We start from the raw sequence: 14,773 nt of genomic DNA, 5'->3' as shown, positions 1-14,773 counted from the left end.
TTTTGTTTTCATTTTGTAAAAGTTTTTTTTTTTTTTAAATAAAAACGATTCAGTTCAAAGTTTCAAGGCATACAGAAGAATTAAAAAACTATGAACAGACAAGCTAACACAAGAAGGCCATTTCAGAACATATCTGTGCAGTTCTAATCTACAGGGTTCACTGTTTTATCAGAATAAAGCAGGATATTTTGTTGTTTGTGGAGGAAATCATGGTACTTAAAAAAAACAGCCATCGCAATTTGCTAATTTCCTCCTCTCAAACTGTGATTTTGATTTGATTGAGATTAATTTTACAGCCTTACTCTATTCCCAAGAGCCTAGCCTCAAGTGAAACCTCAATTAGTTTATAATGAAAACAATGGCTGACTACGCTCACATTAAGTGCCTGTGTAGCTGCAAATGGAAAGCTGCTCTTACCAGTCTGTGTGTGCTATACATTAGTGGCTACTTGATCTGCTCAGTTACGGAATTGGAGGACATATTTGTGCTGCCCATCATTTCTGGACTGGATTAAGGTTTCTCAAGCTCTGTGGTGTCCGGCAGCTGTGTCACCTCTGGGTCTCTTTTTGTCTACAATCCGCCCTCACTTACAGCAGTATAGTGGATGGGCCCATTATCCACCGAGCTCCAGGGTTCTAGGGCTACAGTCAGCTAAAGAAATTCTTGTTTAACTAAAGACATGTCCTGCTGATCAATTAGTTGACTGAAAAGGGGGTGTGGCAAAAGCTCAAAACAGATCTGACCCAAACTGCTCTCACAAGGATTTCACACAAAAACAACTATTTAAACGGAAATGTACTGGAAAACGGAGCATTTAAAAAAAAGACAGTACATTTGTGAATCATGAATTTAATCTACTTTTACAAATAAATACAAAAAAAACAAACAATAATCTTCAGCTAACTCTCACTCTCTCCTTCTCCTACTCCTTCTCACGCTGTCAGGCCTCTTGACCCAGTCTACATACAGGTTAAAAAAAAAACTAAGTGCAAACAGGGGGCTATGAGGCGCTCAGGTGCTTCTAATAATTCTAGTATTTGCACAAAAACTTTACAGCTATAATTACTAATAAAAAACAACTTGGTAGAAACAGATAAGCAGCCTTTCATTTACGTTGATAATTTGTTTTTCAAATATGCAACCAAGTATGTTACTCAGTAATTTGCGCTCCACAGCACACACGCTAGATTGAAGCTTGACAGTTTTCGCTTTAACACAGCGGACAAAAACAAAATGTGCTCGGTGGAGAGGCCTATTTAAATAAGTGAGTAAATGTCCAAACACACCATTATTTTCCTGGCTGTTTTTTACACTGTGCATTTGAACGCTTCAGCTTTTATACTCAGCAGTATCTATCGGCTTCTTCAGATGTGTTACTGGAATTGGAGTATTTCAGATTCAATTTACGACATCTCAAATTGTAGTTCAAGAGTTTACATACATTTTGAAAAATCGGTTTCAGCTGGACGCGGCCAGTCATCCAGTTTCCCTACCGTGCATGTCAGCATTGTGACTCACTTGGAGCCTTAGAGAAGCTGACCAGGAAAAGAACTCTGACTGTGTTTAAGCAGACAGCTGCATTAAATGACGATATGACCAAAATAGCAGATCGTCACAGGAATGAAATCACCATATTGCTCAGCCCTTATACATAGATAATAATAGTGGGTCTATACAGGAAAGGACCAGCTTTGAACAATTAATGCCATTTGATTTCTCTAATGATATGCTGGCTCAAATTAATCTAGTTTGATAGCAGTTTAAGTACTAACAATTAGTATCTGGTAGGGATGCAATAATAACCAAAATATTGTGATATTGTATTGTCAAAAGTCTCACAATAATACCGTGGGGTGTCATAATATATATCGAATTACAAGTTCCTTTGCTTAAATGCATTTTTTTAATAGTAGGAACAGCTAATAGACATCGGGAACTATACATCCCATAATTCATTTCAGAAGAAATATGTTTTTACTTGAATTCTTGGAATTATGACAAAAATAATTCACACCAAAATCTTGTCAAGGTATTTTAAAATCAAAAAAGTGTCCTATCTACAACTAGAAAAGCACTCAGAGAGCGCAGACCTCCACCAAGGACTGCCCCCATTTTTTATATAAATTGCGATAAAATCAGTCTTGTGGATCAGATCCGGATCAGCCTTTGGAATATGAAAGAGGATCCCATTGTCCATCCCTGAGTCAAATTTCATGGGGTTTGGTCAATAATTAACCGAGATATTGAGAAACAAAATTTTTGGCCCCATTTACCACAATGTTAACTAAAATTTCAAAGTGATCCAGAATCCAGGATTTCTTCCAGATCACCCCCAAAATGAAATAAGTTCTTCCTTTTCACATTTCCAACAAATTCTGAAAATTTCATCAAAATTGGTCCATAACTTTTTGAGTTATGTTGCTAACAGTCAGACAAACAAACAAACAAACAAACAGACAAACGCCGGCAAAAACATAACTTCCTTGGCGGAGGTAATTATATCAGCCTCTCCAAAATATTACAATAAATATCGTACCATGAAATGCATATTGTGATAATATCGTACTGAGAGATTTGAATATCATTACATTCCTAGTATCTGGAGTTTTTGACAACTCTATCTGCTACTGAAATAAAAAAGTAATACAAGTAAACAAGTAGTATTAAAAGTATATTTAAAAACTATACAACTTACACACGCATATATTCACTTTATAATTTAGACTCTTCTCACTGCATTATTTTATTTTCCACTTCTTGTTCAGTTGTGATGTTGGACCGCTGTCTAATGTATGCTAAGCTGCCGCTGCCATGGTAACCTGGTGCAGGATTTAGACCCAGTTTACAACTAGAGTGATGGGCAAAGGGAGTACGATGCATTTTAACAAAAAGACAAACATATAAATTACAAAACCTTTTACGTGGCAATTTAACAACAGGCGATGCCAATTGATAATTGGCTGCATTTCCTGGTAATTGAGTGGAATCGGCCGAGAAGGAAAAAGACCTCTCCTCCACAGTGCAAACGAGTGGTGACTAACAGAAATAGTAAGGCAATCACAGCTCAATGAGTCACAGTGCCAGCCTTCATTTCCATTTCTGATTGTACAATGTGTCAGAGGAGATCCCCTGGATATGGTGTGGAGATTAGTGAAAGCTCATGGGTGTAATATGGAGGAGCTCATGCTATGCCAGAAGAAGCATGCAGAGAAAACCCCACCAGCAGAGGGCAATGTGCATTCTGTGGGCGTTTGTCACCTGCACATGTGACAGTTCTCCTCAAATATCTCATGAGAGTGCTATGGAGGATGTGCAGTATCACAGTGAGAATCTGGATGGTGTGTGAACATTTGGACAGGGGCACAGCTGTAGCACTGACGTCACTGGCCCAGAGCACATTCATTCAGCCTGTACAGGAGGCAGTGGTCGCGTAGCTTCAGGCAGAAATGTGAATGAGGGTTTCCGGCAGCGACAGCCCTCATGGCTAGTAACTGGTTGCTATGGTGGTCGGGGGGTGGGTGGGGGTTTGAAGGGGGTGGGGTGGTGACTATGCAAACCGGTCCTATCGGCACAGCTCTAGCACTCAGGCACGTTTAGCAAGGGTGCCCCCTCCCCTACATGCGCAAACCCCGCTGTCATTTCTCCTTGAGGCATGGAGGAAGCCAAGTAACACCCCCAGCATCATCAGCACATGCATGCGCTCACATGCACACAAAGGTATGGCAGACACACTCACCGCTGTCAAACGTGACGGTTTGATGCACTAACACTCAGAGTAATGATGGAGGAACACAAGCCCAGCGCTCTCCTGTACGTGGGCATGTCCGCACACTGCCACAGTCTCACACACTCCACAGCTCTACTCTGACTATAAACAAACTAGCAGCATACTAACAGCAGTTTAGGTGTGGTCCATCATGTTCTCCTCCTACACTCTCCAAGTGCTCCTGCTTAAGTCGTATCAGAACAGAGGTGCGTGTGTGTGTGGGCTCTTACCTGTCCAAAATGTCATGACTGGACGTGGCTGTGGCTCCCAGCAGTCCTAGTGCTGCACTCCCCACCGCTGCGGCAGCCCCGCTGCCTGCCTCCATGATACTGACTCACTGCAATGTGCAGCCTGCCAGAGGAGCTGAGAGGGAGGGGGAGGAGGGGAGGATGTGAAGAGGTAGATCAGGAGGGAGCGAGACAAATGAGATGAAAGAAATCACATGTAGAGTCGAGTGGGAGAATGATGAGGAGAAAGAGTGAGGGCTGAAGACACAAAAGTGTGTGTTCAGAGAAAACAGAAGATGGGCATAGAGGCAGGAGGAGGGGGAGAGAGGGAGAGAGGAAAACTGTTAATTGTGTGTTTAGTGTGTAGATCAAATAAGTCATGGTGATGGAGCTTTGCAAAGCAGCGTTTCACTTCAGTGTTGGAGCTGTTGGCTCAAACAGCAGCAGCGGCGGCTCTATCCCTCCACAGGCTCATTCATTACTTAACACTGGTTTAAATGGGCTGTTCTCACACTTTTACAGCAGTGTTGTGGTCAAACAGTGAAACCCGTCAATATAATAGAAATTCAAATTAATGCAAAGTCAGCACACACTGTCACAGTTTTCACAACAAAAATTAATTAAAAGAAAGGACAAAAGCTTAAAATAAAACAGTGATTAAAATACAATTGTGGTGCAAATTGTAAAGTATTCAAGGTGCATTAACAATTGAGAGAAGACTTACATATTAACTGATAAAATAATACAAGAATCCTATGCATTTCACAACATGTTTTTAGAGGTATAAACAATTGTGCCAACTGAAATGGCTGCTTCGATTCGATTGCAATATTGTGCAGCACTACAATGGACTCTCTTCTGGCTGTTGACAAATGTTGACAGCAACAATGGGATGAGGACAACAAAGGGAATTTCACCATTCATCCAGCAACAAAAACATTCTAAATATCTATATCTGAGCTGACTGAAATAGATGTAGAGCAGAGGAGGGATGACCCAGTAAAAGGGAAACAAAAAGAGTCTGAGCCCTGATACTAGCAATAGTCTGTGGCTATGTGTAGTATTCCCAGGAGTATGACAGAGGAATAGGACAGAGAAGTAGGAGGATGTAGGACCCAGTTAAAGCAGCTGCTCCTCTATGGTGAATGCTAGATAGTATGCTCCGGAGGGACGCTCTGCTGTGATTAGTCATTAGAAGTGGGGCTGAAAGGTTTGGGAAAAATATAACCTTTTTAAATGATAAGTGAAATATAGTGAAAAGATTTGCGACAAGAGGATTCTAGTTGAAGTTCTCATTTTAAAAGCGTCCCCAAGAATAGACAAAAAGACTGAAATATGAACTGACAAATGCATACAACTTCTGAATAAGGGTATTTAAAAGTGCACTGTGTAACTTTATAACTGCTGGAGGTGGCCCACATCCTGCTCATCTCCATGGAGGTGATGTTTGGGTATGAATTGTCCACAGTATGATATTAAAATGATCTGTCTTATACATGTGCCATTTATTGCCCCCCCCAAAAAATGACAAAGCATCCATTCCTACCACAAACCTAACCTGTAATTTGGCCTGCAAGTCTCCATGGAGAGTCATGTGTTTATGGCACATCTCCACAGAGACAAGCAGGTTCGGGCCCTCCAACAGACAGGTTACACAGTGCACCTTTAAAGTGACATTTCTGGAATTTTACCGTCACTTCACCATTATCTGATATAACTCATAATTCCAATGTTTAAAATGAATTACTCTGACAACTGATTGACATTTTGGACAGTAGGGCTGCAAGATTAATCACACACAGTTCGAATGGTGAACATGGTCTTCATACTTTTTGTAATTTCTTCTGGACTTTCAACAAAATCCAGTCATTAAAACGCAAATCCAAACGTAATCCCGCAGGAAATAAAATAACATCACAATGCCGCATGTCTTACAAATTGTAGGGATTTATGGATCAGTGTTCTAAAAATATCCAGCGCATCAGTGTCAGTATGAGTGATTAAGCCTCCCCCTGGTCCAATCAGACGCTAATACTTCACCTTTTATGACCTAGTCTCCTCCACAAGAAGAGACTAAGCACTAAGATAAGCAACGTTCATGCATCTTCATACTAGGACCCCACCGATATATCGATTAGCCGATATTATCAGCCGATATGGGCACTTGGAGACATATCGCCAAAATTTAACTGATATGGGCCAATAGTCCACGTGGGCATATTATACCTTGTCATAAAGCTTAGATTGTCTATATTATGCCCACAGGTAAATGTCCTAACATGTGGCGCCATGGAGTAATTTGTCTGTGACGCTGTACTTCCTCTGAATGCATCCCCAGAGTCACGTCAGACTCACATGCTCTTGTTTACACCAGTGCGATCTCAGCATCTGCTCTAAAACAGCACTGAGGTGATGGCTTTGAATGCACTTGTGTCTGATTTAAGATATTAACTATAAATAAAAGTGAACTTCACTGAAGTTTAAGCCAGCAACAAAATTACTGTTTGTTTTTAATCAAAGTGCGAGTGCGGAGAAGACAGGACTGTACCACAGACAGAGGACACACGCAGCTGCTGTCAACATGCTGGATTATATTATTTTTATGCACAATCGTTTTGAGTCAGGATTAAAAGGACACTTCTTTGTGAAGCCTTGTGATCTGAGAGGAGCCTGTGTGAGCAGTGAGTGTTGCAAATGTGTTGGTTTTGAAGCTACTTTTTGTTCTTTCTCATTAATTATAGAGTTATAGAGCTACCCTACATAAACAGCCTGTTTTCTTACATTGTCCTGCTGTAAAGTCACTCTAGTGGCTGTACAGATATTCATGAACCTTAACTGATATGATAATCACACCTCTATTCACGATGAGCCGTGAACAGAGGTGTGAATGGTCTGCATTTATGCATATAATTAATTACCATGGCGTGCACACGTTTACTGCTAAAGGAAAATTGCAGTAGTTTACTTTGTTTACTGGCTAGAATGTCATGGAAAAATGACATTAGGTCTACCTACTGTCTTTAAATATGACCGTAAAGAGGCAGAATAACAATACAGGTAGCCTAAATAAACCCAATTTAAACTCTAATAGAGCCAAACCTTAACTATAATTGAAGATTTAGAGTCAATTTTTACACCACTAAATAGATCGGCTGTTATATCGGTTATTGGGACTTCCAAAGCCTCCAAAAGTTTTATTGGTATCATATCAGATCCAAAAAAAATCCATATCAGTTGGGCCCTACTTGTTACATTTACCGTTATGCATTTACACACTTAAGCATTTAGAAAAGACTGTATTTTACATACAAAATTATAGTAAGTATAATTTTGTATAGTATAAGTATTTGTTTATTATGCTGCTGATAAACTGGACCTGAGTACAGTGATTCGTTTCTGTGTATTTTTTTACACTGAAATGACACATTTCTGTTCTTTTTAAGTCCACAGTTAGTCTTGTCGGTAAAAAAAATAAATGGAGTGAAGAATAGTTCAGACTCAGAAGGAAGAAACTGAGTATTTAGATGTGTTGAAACTGCAATAATTAAAAGTCTGTATTGTTTATGTTCAGGAAAAAAAGCACGATTCAATGTTTTTTAGAGCTGAGATCACAATCCGTTTTATTTGAGTGATGCAGTTAACATCTTTTGCCAGCTTTGGTCAGATAGAAGAAGACCACAGAGCAGACAAGATTTTGAAGTGTTTATAACAGTTCATGTAATAAACGAAGCAAAGTATCATGGAATAGTTACTGTATATTGCTGCACTATAACTACTAATTTAAGACACCTGTAATTCGATATATTTTGACAGCCCATGATATTATTGCGAGACGTTTGACGTTACAATACCATGATATTTCAGTTATTGTTGCATTCGTAGTTCCCATTTGACTGGTTTTGTCTACATCTACCTCCATTGTGTGAGAGAGGCTGACCAATAAGAAAAGTGGGTGGGGAAAAGTATCACAATATGGCGATCAAGAAATTTGCATATTGCCACTAGATTAGACTTTAATTCACCTTATGCAAACAAAATAAAAATATTCCCCATATCTAGAATGTCCTGCTCTCAGTAAAACCATAAATCCATTTGCTCAATGCAGTAAACTAGTCTGCTTAAGACTCCAGTAAACATCAGAAACACATCCATAAATATCTGCAGTAACAACTCTCCAGTAACTGTTCAGAATTTAAGCTTTTACATCAGTTGGAAGAGTTTGTGTCTGCCAAGAATCTAGGCTCAGGCCAAGGCAGATGGGAGCATACTGCAAATACCTGATGCAGCAGAAAAAACATAAAATGGCCGACCTTGAGAGGACAACTGCTCAGCTCTGACATGACTCAAACAAGAATGAATGTATACAAAACACACAGCGAGGTATTTCACACATTCACACACGGTCACATTTCAGTGCTACAGTTATTGTAAGGAGAAACATAAACATTTTACTACTGCATGATTATTGACACCATGACCAAACAGTTGTGGCCGTCTTAATTTTGTTTCAGTTTTATTCTCTGCACTGGCTTCCTGTGCCTCAGAGAATAGACTTTAAAGCAGCTCTGCTTGTGTATAAGTCTCTCCATGGCCGAGCACCAAAGTACATCTGTGACATGTTAGTGTCATATGAACCATCTCGCACTCTGAGGACCTCAGGGACCGACCTCCTGCTGGTGCCCAGAGTCAGAACTAAACAAGGGGAGTCAGCGTTTCAGGTTCATGCAGCTAAAACCTGGAACAGTCTTCCTGAACATGTGAGACAGACTCTTCTGTGACGCTGTTTAAATCCAGACTCAAAACATTTCTGTTTAACTGTGCATATAACTGAAAGGTTTTCATTCCGCACTCTTCTCTCCAATTTATGTCTCTCTTTTTTAAATTTTAATCTTCATGATTATTTATGTTTTGATTTGTTTTTATTATGATTTTAATGTATTTCTTATTCTGTAAAGCACTTTGAATTACTTTGTGTACGAATTGTGCTATACAAATAAACTTGCCTTGCCTTGCCTTATTGTCATGTAGAATCTGAGTGGCTTTATAAAGGTAAATGCATCTCAATTATAAAGTTAGGTTAATGCAATATAAATTACATGAGAGAACAGGTTTACTTTTTGGAGATTAAAACCATGCCACTGTTTAAGTCAAGTTAAAGAAAGCTGTTTACACCTACACAGAAATTATCCAGATGCAGTTCTCCCAGTGTCAGAACGTTTCATGCTACCACACATCTTGAGTGTTATTGTTGTTTTATTACCACACTCCACATCAGTCCTCCACTTGCTCTTATAGCATTTGTTTCCAGTTTGTGTACTGATCATTTGCTGCAGAGAACCTAATGATGTGTAAATCTGTTGATATTCCACATCACAACATCAGAACATCAAGTGTTTTTCCCAAAGCAGCTGAACAGAGACAGGCCAGTTTAGAGTTGAGTCCAAACTCTAAAGTAACTGGACATGCACAGACCCGGGCAGCTCATCCCAGGAGCCTTTGTATTCTCTCACAATCATTTAGGAGCAAGCCCCATTCAAATGCATTGACATGCAAATAAGAAGCTGACGTCAGCGCCACTTGTTGGCTGTTCACTGGGCACAGAGCAACAGTTTTCTCTCCTCATTTGAAAATACCACTCAGCCAAGCCTTTAGGCTGGATATCTTTTTGAATATATTTTACATCCTGGAAAAAAGCTCAATGACATTAAAGATCATGTAATTATAAATTTGTTCAGCCAATTTCCTCCAAAAAGGGAATTAATTACTTTAAGGTTGAGAAAATGTGTGATTCTACATTAGTGCACTGTAAGAATAATTGTTGGAGCCAACATTTTAAGGTCTGAAGAGGGAGACGCAGCATGAATAAAATAAGCACAAATAAAGAAAACTAAACACTCCAATGAGAAAACAACATTAAAGATGCTTAAAAGCTTTTAAGTCAATTTAGTGTGCTGTGCTTTGGCCAAGGGCTTTGGTACCTGTTGTGAAAAGCTTGAGAACCACTGTGCTAACGTTTATGAAGAAGTTATTTCACCAATCATGTTGGTCTAAAATACAGCACATTTAACTTTCTCACTTTCAGGTGAATAAATCTGATGAACGTCCAGGACGGCCTAAATCTTTGATACACATATTTCCTGTGTATTTTTCTCTTGTCACACAGTTGGCTAAGGCTATGCTAGCACAGCCAAACACTCAACATTCCTCTTTTTGTGGCAGACTCCATACGCTGTAGTTCCATCAGTATCTCCTGCACCCTTGAGTTCTTCTGTTTGTGCCAGGCTCGAAGGGAACAAAACGTCCTTGTTAGATACAACGTAATGAACATTGAGAAGGATCAAATCTAGCACTAGGGCTGTGCCAAAAATCAAAAAATCGAAAGATCGATAGATCGCGATCTCTTCTTAGGTCGATCTCAATAAGGCATGCGTATTTTAAATAAACAGGTTTTCAGCCAGTTGTGTGACAATAAGAGCGCATAGAGCTGACGAGGATCTCTTGTTTAGGAAAAAGGAGCCTGAGCCACAGCTCCAGACTTTTTCTCCTCTTTCTCTCCTCTGGTGCTTCTCATCTTTATAATCCATGTTATAGAAAGTAAATGACTATTTTCTCACAGATTATGAGTGAGATGTAAGACCTCATTTAGCACATTTTCACGTGTTTCTGCCGCTAGGGGTAACACACTCATGCATTCAGGTTTAATGTATTGTACAACCTCATTCCAAACTTTACATGTGGATTTCTCTGTGATTATCAATCCGATCAACACAAAACTAAAACTGTTGTGGTTCTGACACTCTGCTCTTTATGTCTGAAGTATGTTGGTCTATGTCTCACTAGAGGGGGAAAAAAATATGTTTTTTTTCCCATATCACCCAGCCCTAACTTGCACTGAACTGAAAAGCCTTCTGTCCTCAACCCAGCACCTGTTTACCAATGACAACCATCAGCAATACCAAAATATGTCAAATAACATTTTTTTCTCTATCTGGGAGTTGTTGTTACTTGTTAATTTCCTTTCTAGGCAAAAAGAAGTCTTATCTCATCTTATGAGAATGCGTCATCAAGTTACTTGTGTTTTATTTGTACGTAAAACAAACCAACTATCACTGAAACCATCAAACATGGAGGTAGTAAACTTTAGCTCAGCAAAAAAGAGGAATGCATCAATAATAGGGATGGGCATTCGATGAAATTTTCTTAATCGATCGTCGGAAGAATTAACGATCGATTATCGATTAATCATTAACGTTTTTATATTAAAATGATCATCATTATTATTACTATCTGCACTACTAATCTGCATAAATAAATTATAATGTGTTTAATTCAGTTTTGCGCAACTCTCACAGAAACTAAACTTAAAACAGCATCGCTAATTTGCATAAACTAAGAGAAGATAAAACTACAGCTCTTGTGTCGCTGATGCGGTCAATTTCTGTCGGATTAAAAGACATGATTCAGTGGAATACAGGTTAGTGTGACCATATTTGCGTTTGTCAAAACCAGGACACTGTACGGGGGGTGGGAGGTTGGGACTCGTCATCGACATTGCGCGACTCTCACCTGGTAAAGCTTTTTCCCACTGGACACCGAAACATATGTGCTGCTTTGTACACTGCACATGGACTCCCACTTGTCCCGAACGCAACAGAAAGCGTGGAATTTCTTGTACAAATCATCGTTAAATACACATTTGTGCTTCGGTACGCTGCAGGCTGACCTACTGTTTGTGTTTGCTCGCTCCTTCTAAGTGCAGAGAGCTACATGTACAGACCCCTGTTTGGTCACGCTACGCACAGCAACCTACATTCGGTTTGTCGATTAAAATTAACGTAATCGATGAAATTCTTAATGATCAATTATCGATTAATTAATTAATCATGCCCATCCCTAATCAATAATATGAATAAAACAAAGTCTGAAAGGTAATCTTACTCTAATATTATTATTCTATTATTACAGTGCAAAGGTGTATCTCTTTTTTAACATAAAAATGCATACAAAAACAGTTTGCGTTTGTCTTTATGCTACAAGGTATTTACAAGATATTTACATTAGTGGTTCATGGTTCTTGTTTGTAACATCTGCATCAGTCTGGGAATTTCTAGTCAAAATCTCACTCAACTCAAATCAAATCCATTTTAACATGAATGCAAATCCCTACAGCTGCTGACAGTAATTATAAAAACATAAAAATCTGTGACGCATGGCTCCACCTTCGTCTCCCGCACACATCCATAGCAGATGTTTACACCAACAATAGAGCACAAATGTGGCACAATAGAGTGAAATGCAGGCTTGACTTACGCAGCTGTTTAGGGAAGAGCATAACATAGGCCCTCGTCTGAGCTGTGTGAGTGGAGCTAAGGCTGGTTAGTCAGACAGGCCTGTTTAATGCACTGGCATGTGTTTAGGTCTCAGGAGATGGAGACGGGGATTGGATGAACTCAGCTACATTTGGGCTAGCATGATGAACGCTAATCCTGCAGGCAGCACAACATGTCAGGCTGCCAACAACAGCGTGGAAAAAAAACATTGGGGCTGCTGAGTGCAATGGCTTTGTTTGGGGATGCATTCTGACAAGTGAGATGCGATGTGTCTGAAAAGGCACATTCCCACATACGAGTAATGACACATGGTCGAAGACTTTATCTGCATGTGAATCATCGGAGAGTTCAGTCTGTAATCTGTCAAAGCTTCATAACTCAGTTAGCCCTCCACCCACAAAACACTCAACCATTTCATCTTGGCAGCAACTGAAAAATGCATCCCAAAATCCACAGTAAAAGAATGTGAGATATGATGTGATGAATGACCTCGGCACAGAAGAGGGAGCCTTAATGCAGACTTAGACTTAAACTGGTTTGGATAATTAGCAGTCTGTGGTAGTTCTGATAAGGCAACATGCTCACATTTTGAAGAATGAATGAGATATTGCTAGAGTGATATACCGAAACTATTTTATGCCATTGATACAATTAAAATAAAGCGACATTATCACATTTTTTAAACAGGCAGTATAATTAAAAGGCATGAGCTGCAACAAATAAAAGGCTGAATGAAGCAATAATAGAAGTAACTTATTCAACCCTCTACAGCTCAAATTAAAGTTGATAAAAAAAAAAAAAAACTGACCTAAATGTTTTGTTCCAACTTTTATATATTCAACAATAAGTTGATATAAGTAGTAATTATTGTGACACGAAATAGAAGGTGAACAGAGCATCCAAATAATCACACCAGAAACTGAGCAGGACAGACCACAGAGCAATGATAGCCATTTGAGTCTCAAAAAGCAACTTTCAGACTCTGCATGCTGCTATGTGCTGCTCATTATGAAATACAATTTAACTTGTGCTTGATGATAGACCAAGTAACATCGGAACATAAAACAACCAAAGAAATATATGGAAAACCAGGTCTGAGGTCCAGAGCCAATGAAAAAGTGCCTTTAGAGTGCAAAAGGTTGAGTTTGGCGTTGACATCAGCTGCCTTCAAGCTGCCATGCTGACTCACTGTGACAAACACAAATAAAGAAGGCATTTATCAAGGATAGCGCAACATAAATCTCTGACAAAGCACTCGCCATTTCAGCTGAAACTAATCCCCTGCCCGAGTGGGGCATCTACCCTGCCAATTATCTTTGACAGTGTTTGCAACAACAGGACTTCAGGAGCTGCCCAAAGTGCCCATGGTTCAGTGATTGGATGCGTCTCTGCATGTCTTGTCTTCATTAGCCTCCTCCCTGGCCTGATTAATGGCACAGCAGAGCCGGTCAGGGCTGCAGCAAAAGTTTAAATACAAAAATTCCCAGGTTCACTCCACAGAGACACAGAATCCCAAACCCCCTTAATGAGGGACAATTTATTCTGCATAGTGCATATAGGGAAAAGTGAAGAAGATACTTAAAAAAAAAAAAAAATACACACACAAGTTTCATCAAAAGTCCCACAGGCTACAACAGGCCTCGCCTCATATTTTCACTGTTTAGAGGTCAAAGTTTAACTTCAGACATAAAAACATGACAGGTGCTGCAAGAGGCTTTCACTGGCACAGCTGTTAAGGGGAGTGTAGCTGCTCTCTTAAGCATTCAAATGTCTCTCTGTACATGATTAGCCCACTCAAGACAGCCATGGACAGAAGAATCATGTCTGCTTGTCTTTCTGTCAGTCTCAATTACACACAAATTCCACCAGGAAAATGTGAATAAGAAGTTGGTAAGCCTTGGATATAAACTTATTTCAAGATGGATTAAACTGTGGGATTAAATAGAGTAAAATGACTTCATAAAGTGTTCCCAAAAAAGGACTGAAGAATCACAGAGAATCTTCACATTAATACACTTTTGTAAAGAGTGTACTGTATGCTACCAAATAACAACGTTCACAGTCGAATATACGGCTGACTGGTCCACTGCAGGCTCAGTCTTCATTGCCCAATAACCTTAAGGTACGTTCAGACAGAATGTGGCTCGCACGTAAAACAGTTAAAAAATACAATTTCTCGACATCTGGTACATTCCCTGTGAATTGTAACAAATAAGTTTGGACACGAAAATAAATAAAGTCTACAAGGGTGAACTGTAATGTCACGTTGTACTAACATTTAATTCATCAAACATTGCTGGTTCTTTTTCTAACCTACTTTATTACATTCTCCAGTAACAGGGATGTTGGAAATTAGGGTTTTGTGCTTCTACACAACTCTGTGCAATACACTGTACATCAAAGCTGCTGAGGGTTTTATAATTACAATAAAAAAGGCTGTCAAGTTTAAG

The 14,773-nt window shown here is 39.4% G+C and overlaps 1 protein-coding gene across 1 annotated transcript in view; it reads right to left on the bottom strand.

Annotated features, from left to right (window-relative positions):
• The window catches only part of arhgap32b (Rho GTPase activating protein 32b), a 79,395-nt gene extending 75,261 nt beyond the window's left edge, over positions 1-4,134 (bottom strand). Inside the window, exon 1 of the mRNA XM_055148583.1 lies at positions 3,997-4,134. Coding sequence (XP_055004558.1) covers positions 3,997-4,091 — 95 coding nt within the window. The 5' untranslated portion in view covers positions 4,092-4,134. The remainder of the gene's footprint in view (positions 1-3,996) is intronic.
• Between the last annotated feature and the right edge of the window lie 10,639 nt (positions 4,135-14,773).

The sequence above is a fragment of the Boleophthalmus pectinirostris genome, unplaced genomic scaffold, assembly GCF_026225935.1.
Source record: "Boleophthalmus pectinirostris isolate CB_2022bp ecotype Guang Dong unplaced genomic scaffold, ASM2622593v1 HiC_scaffold_12, whole genome shotgun sequence".
NCBI classification, from domain to species: Eukaryota; Metazoa; Chordata; class Actinopteri; order Gobiiformes; family Gobiidae; genus Boleophthalmus; species Boleophthalmus pectinirostris.
This window is presented reverse-complemented; position numbering and strand designations above follow the sequence as displayed.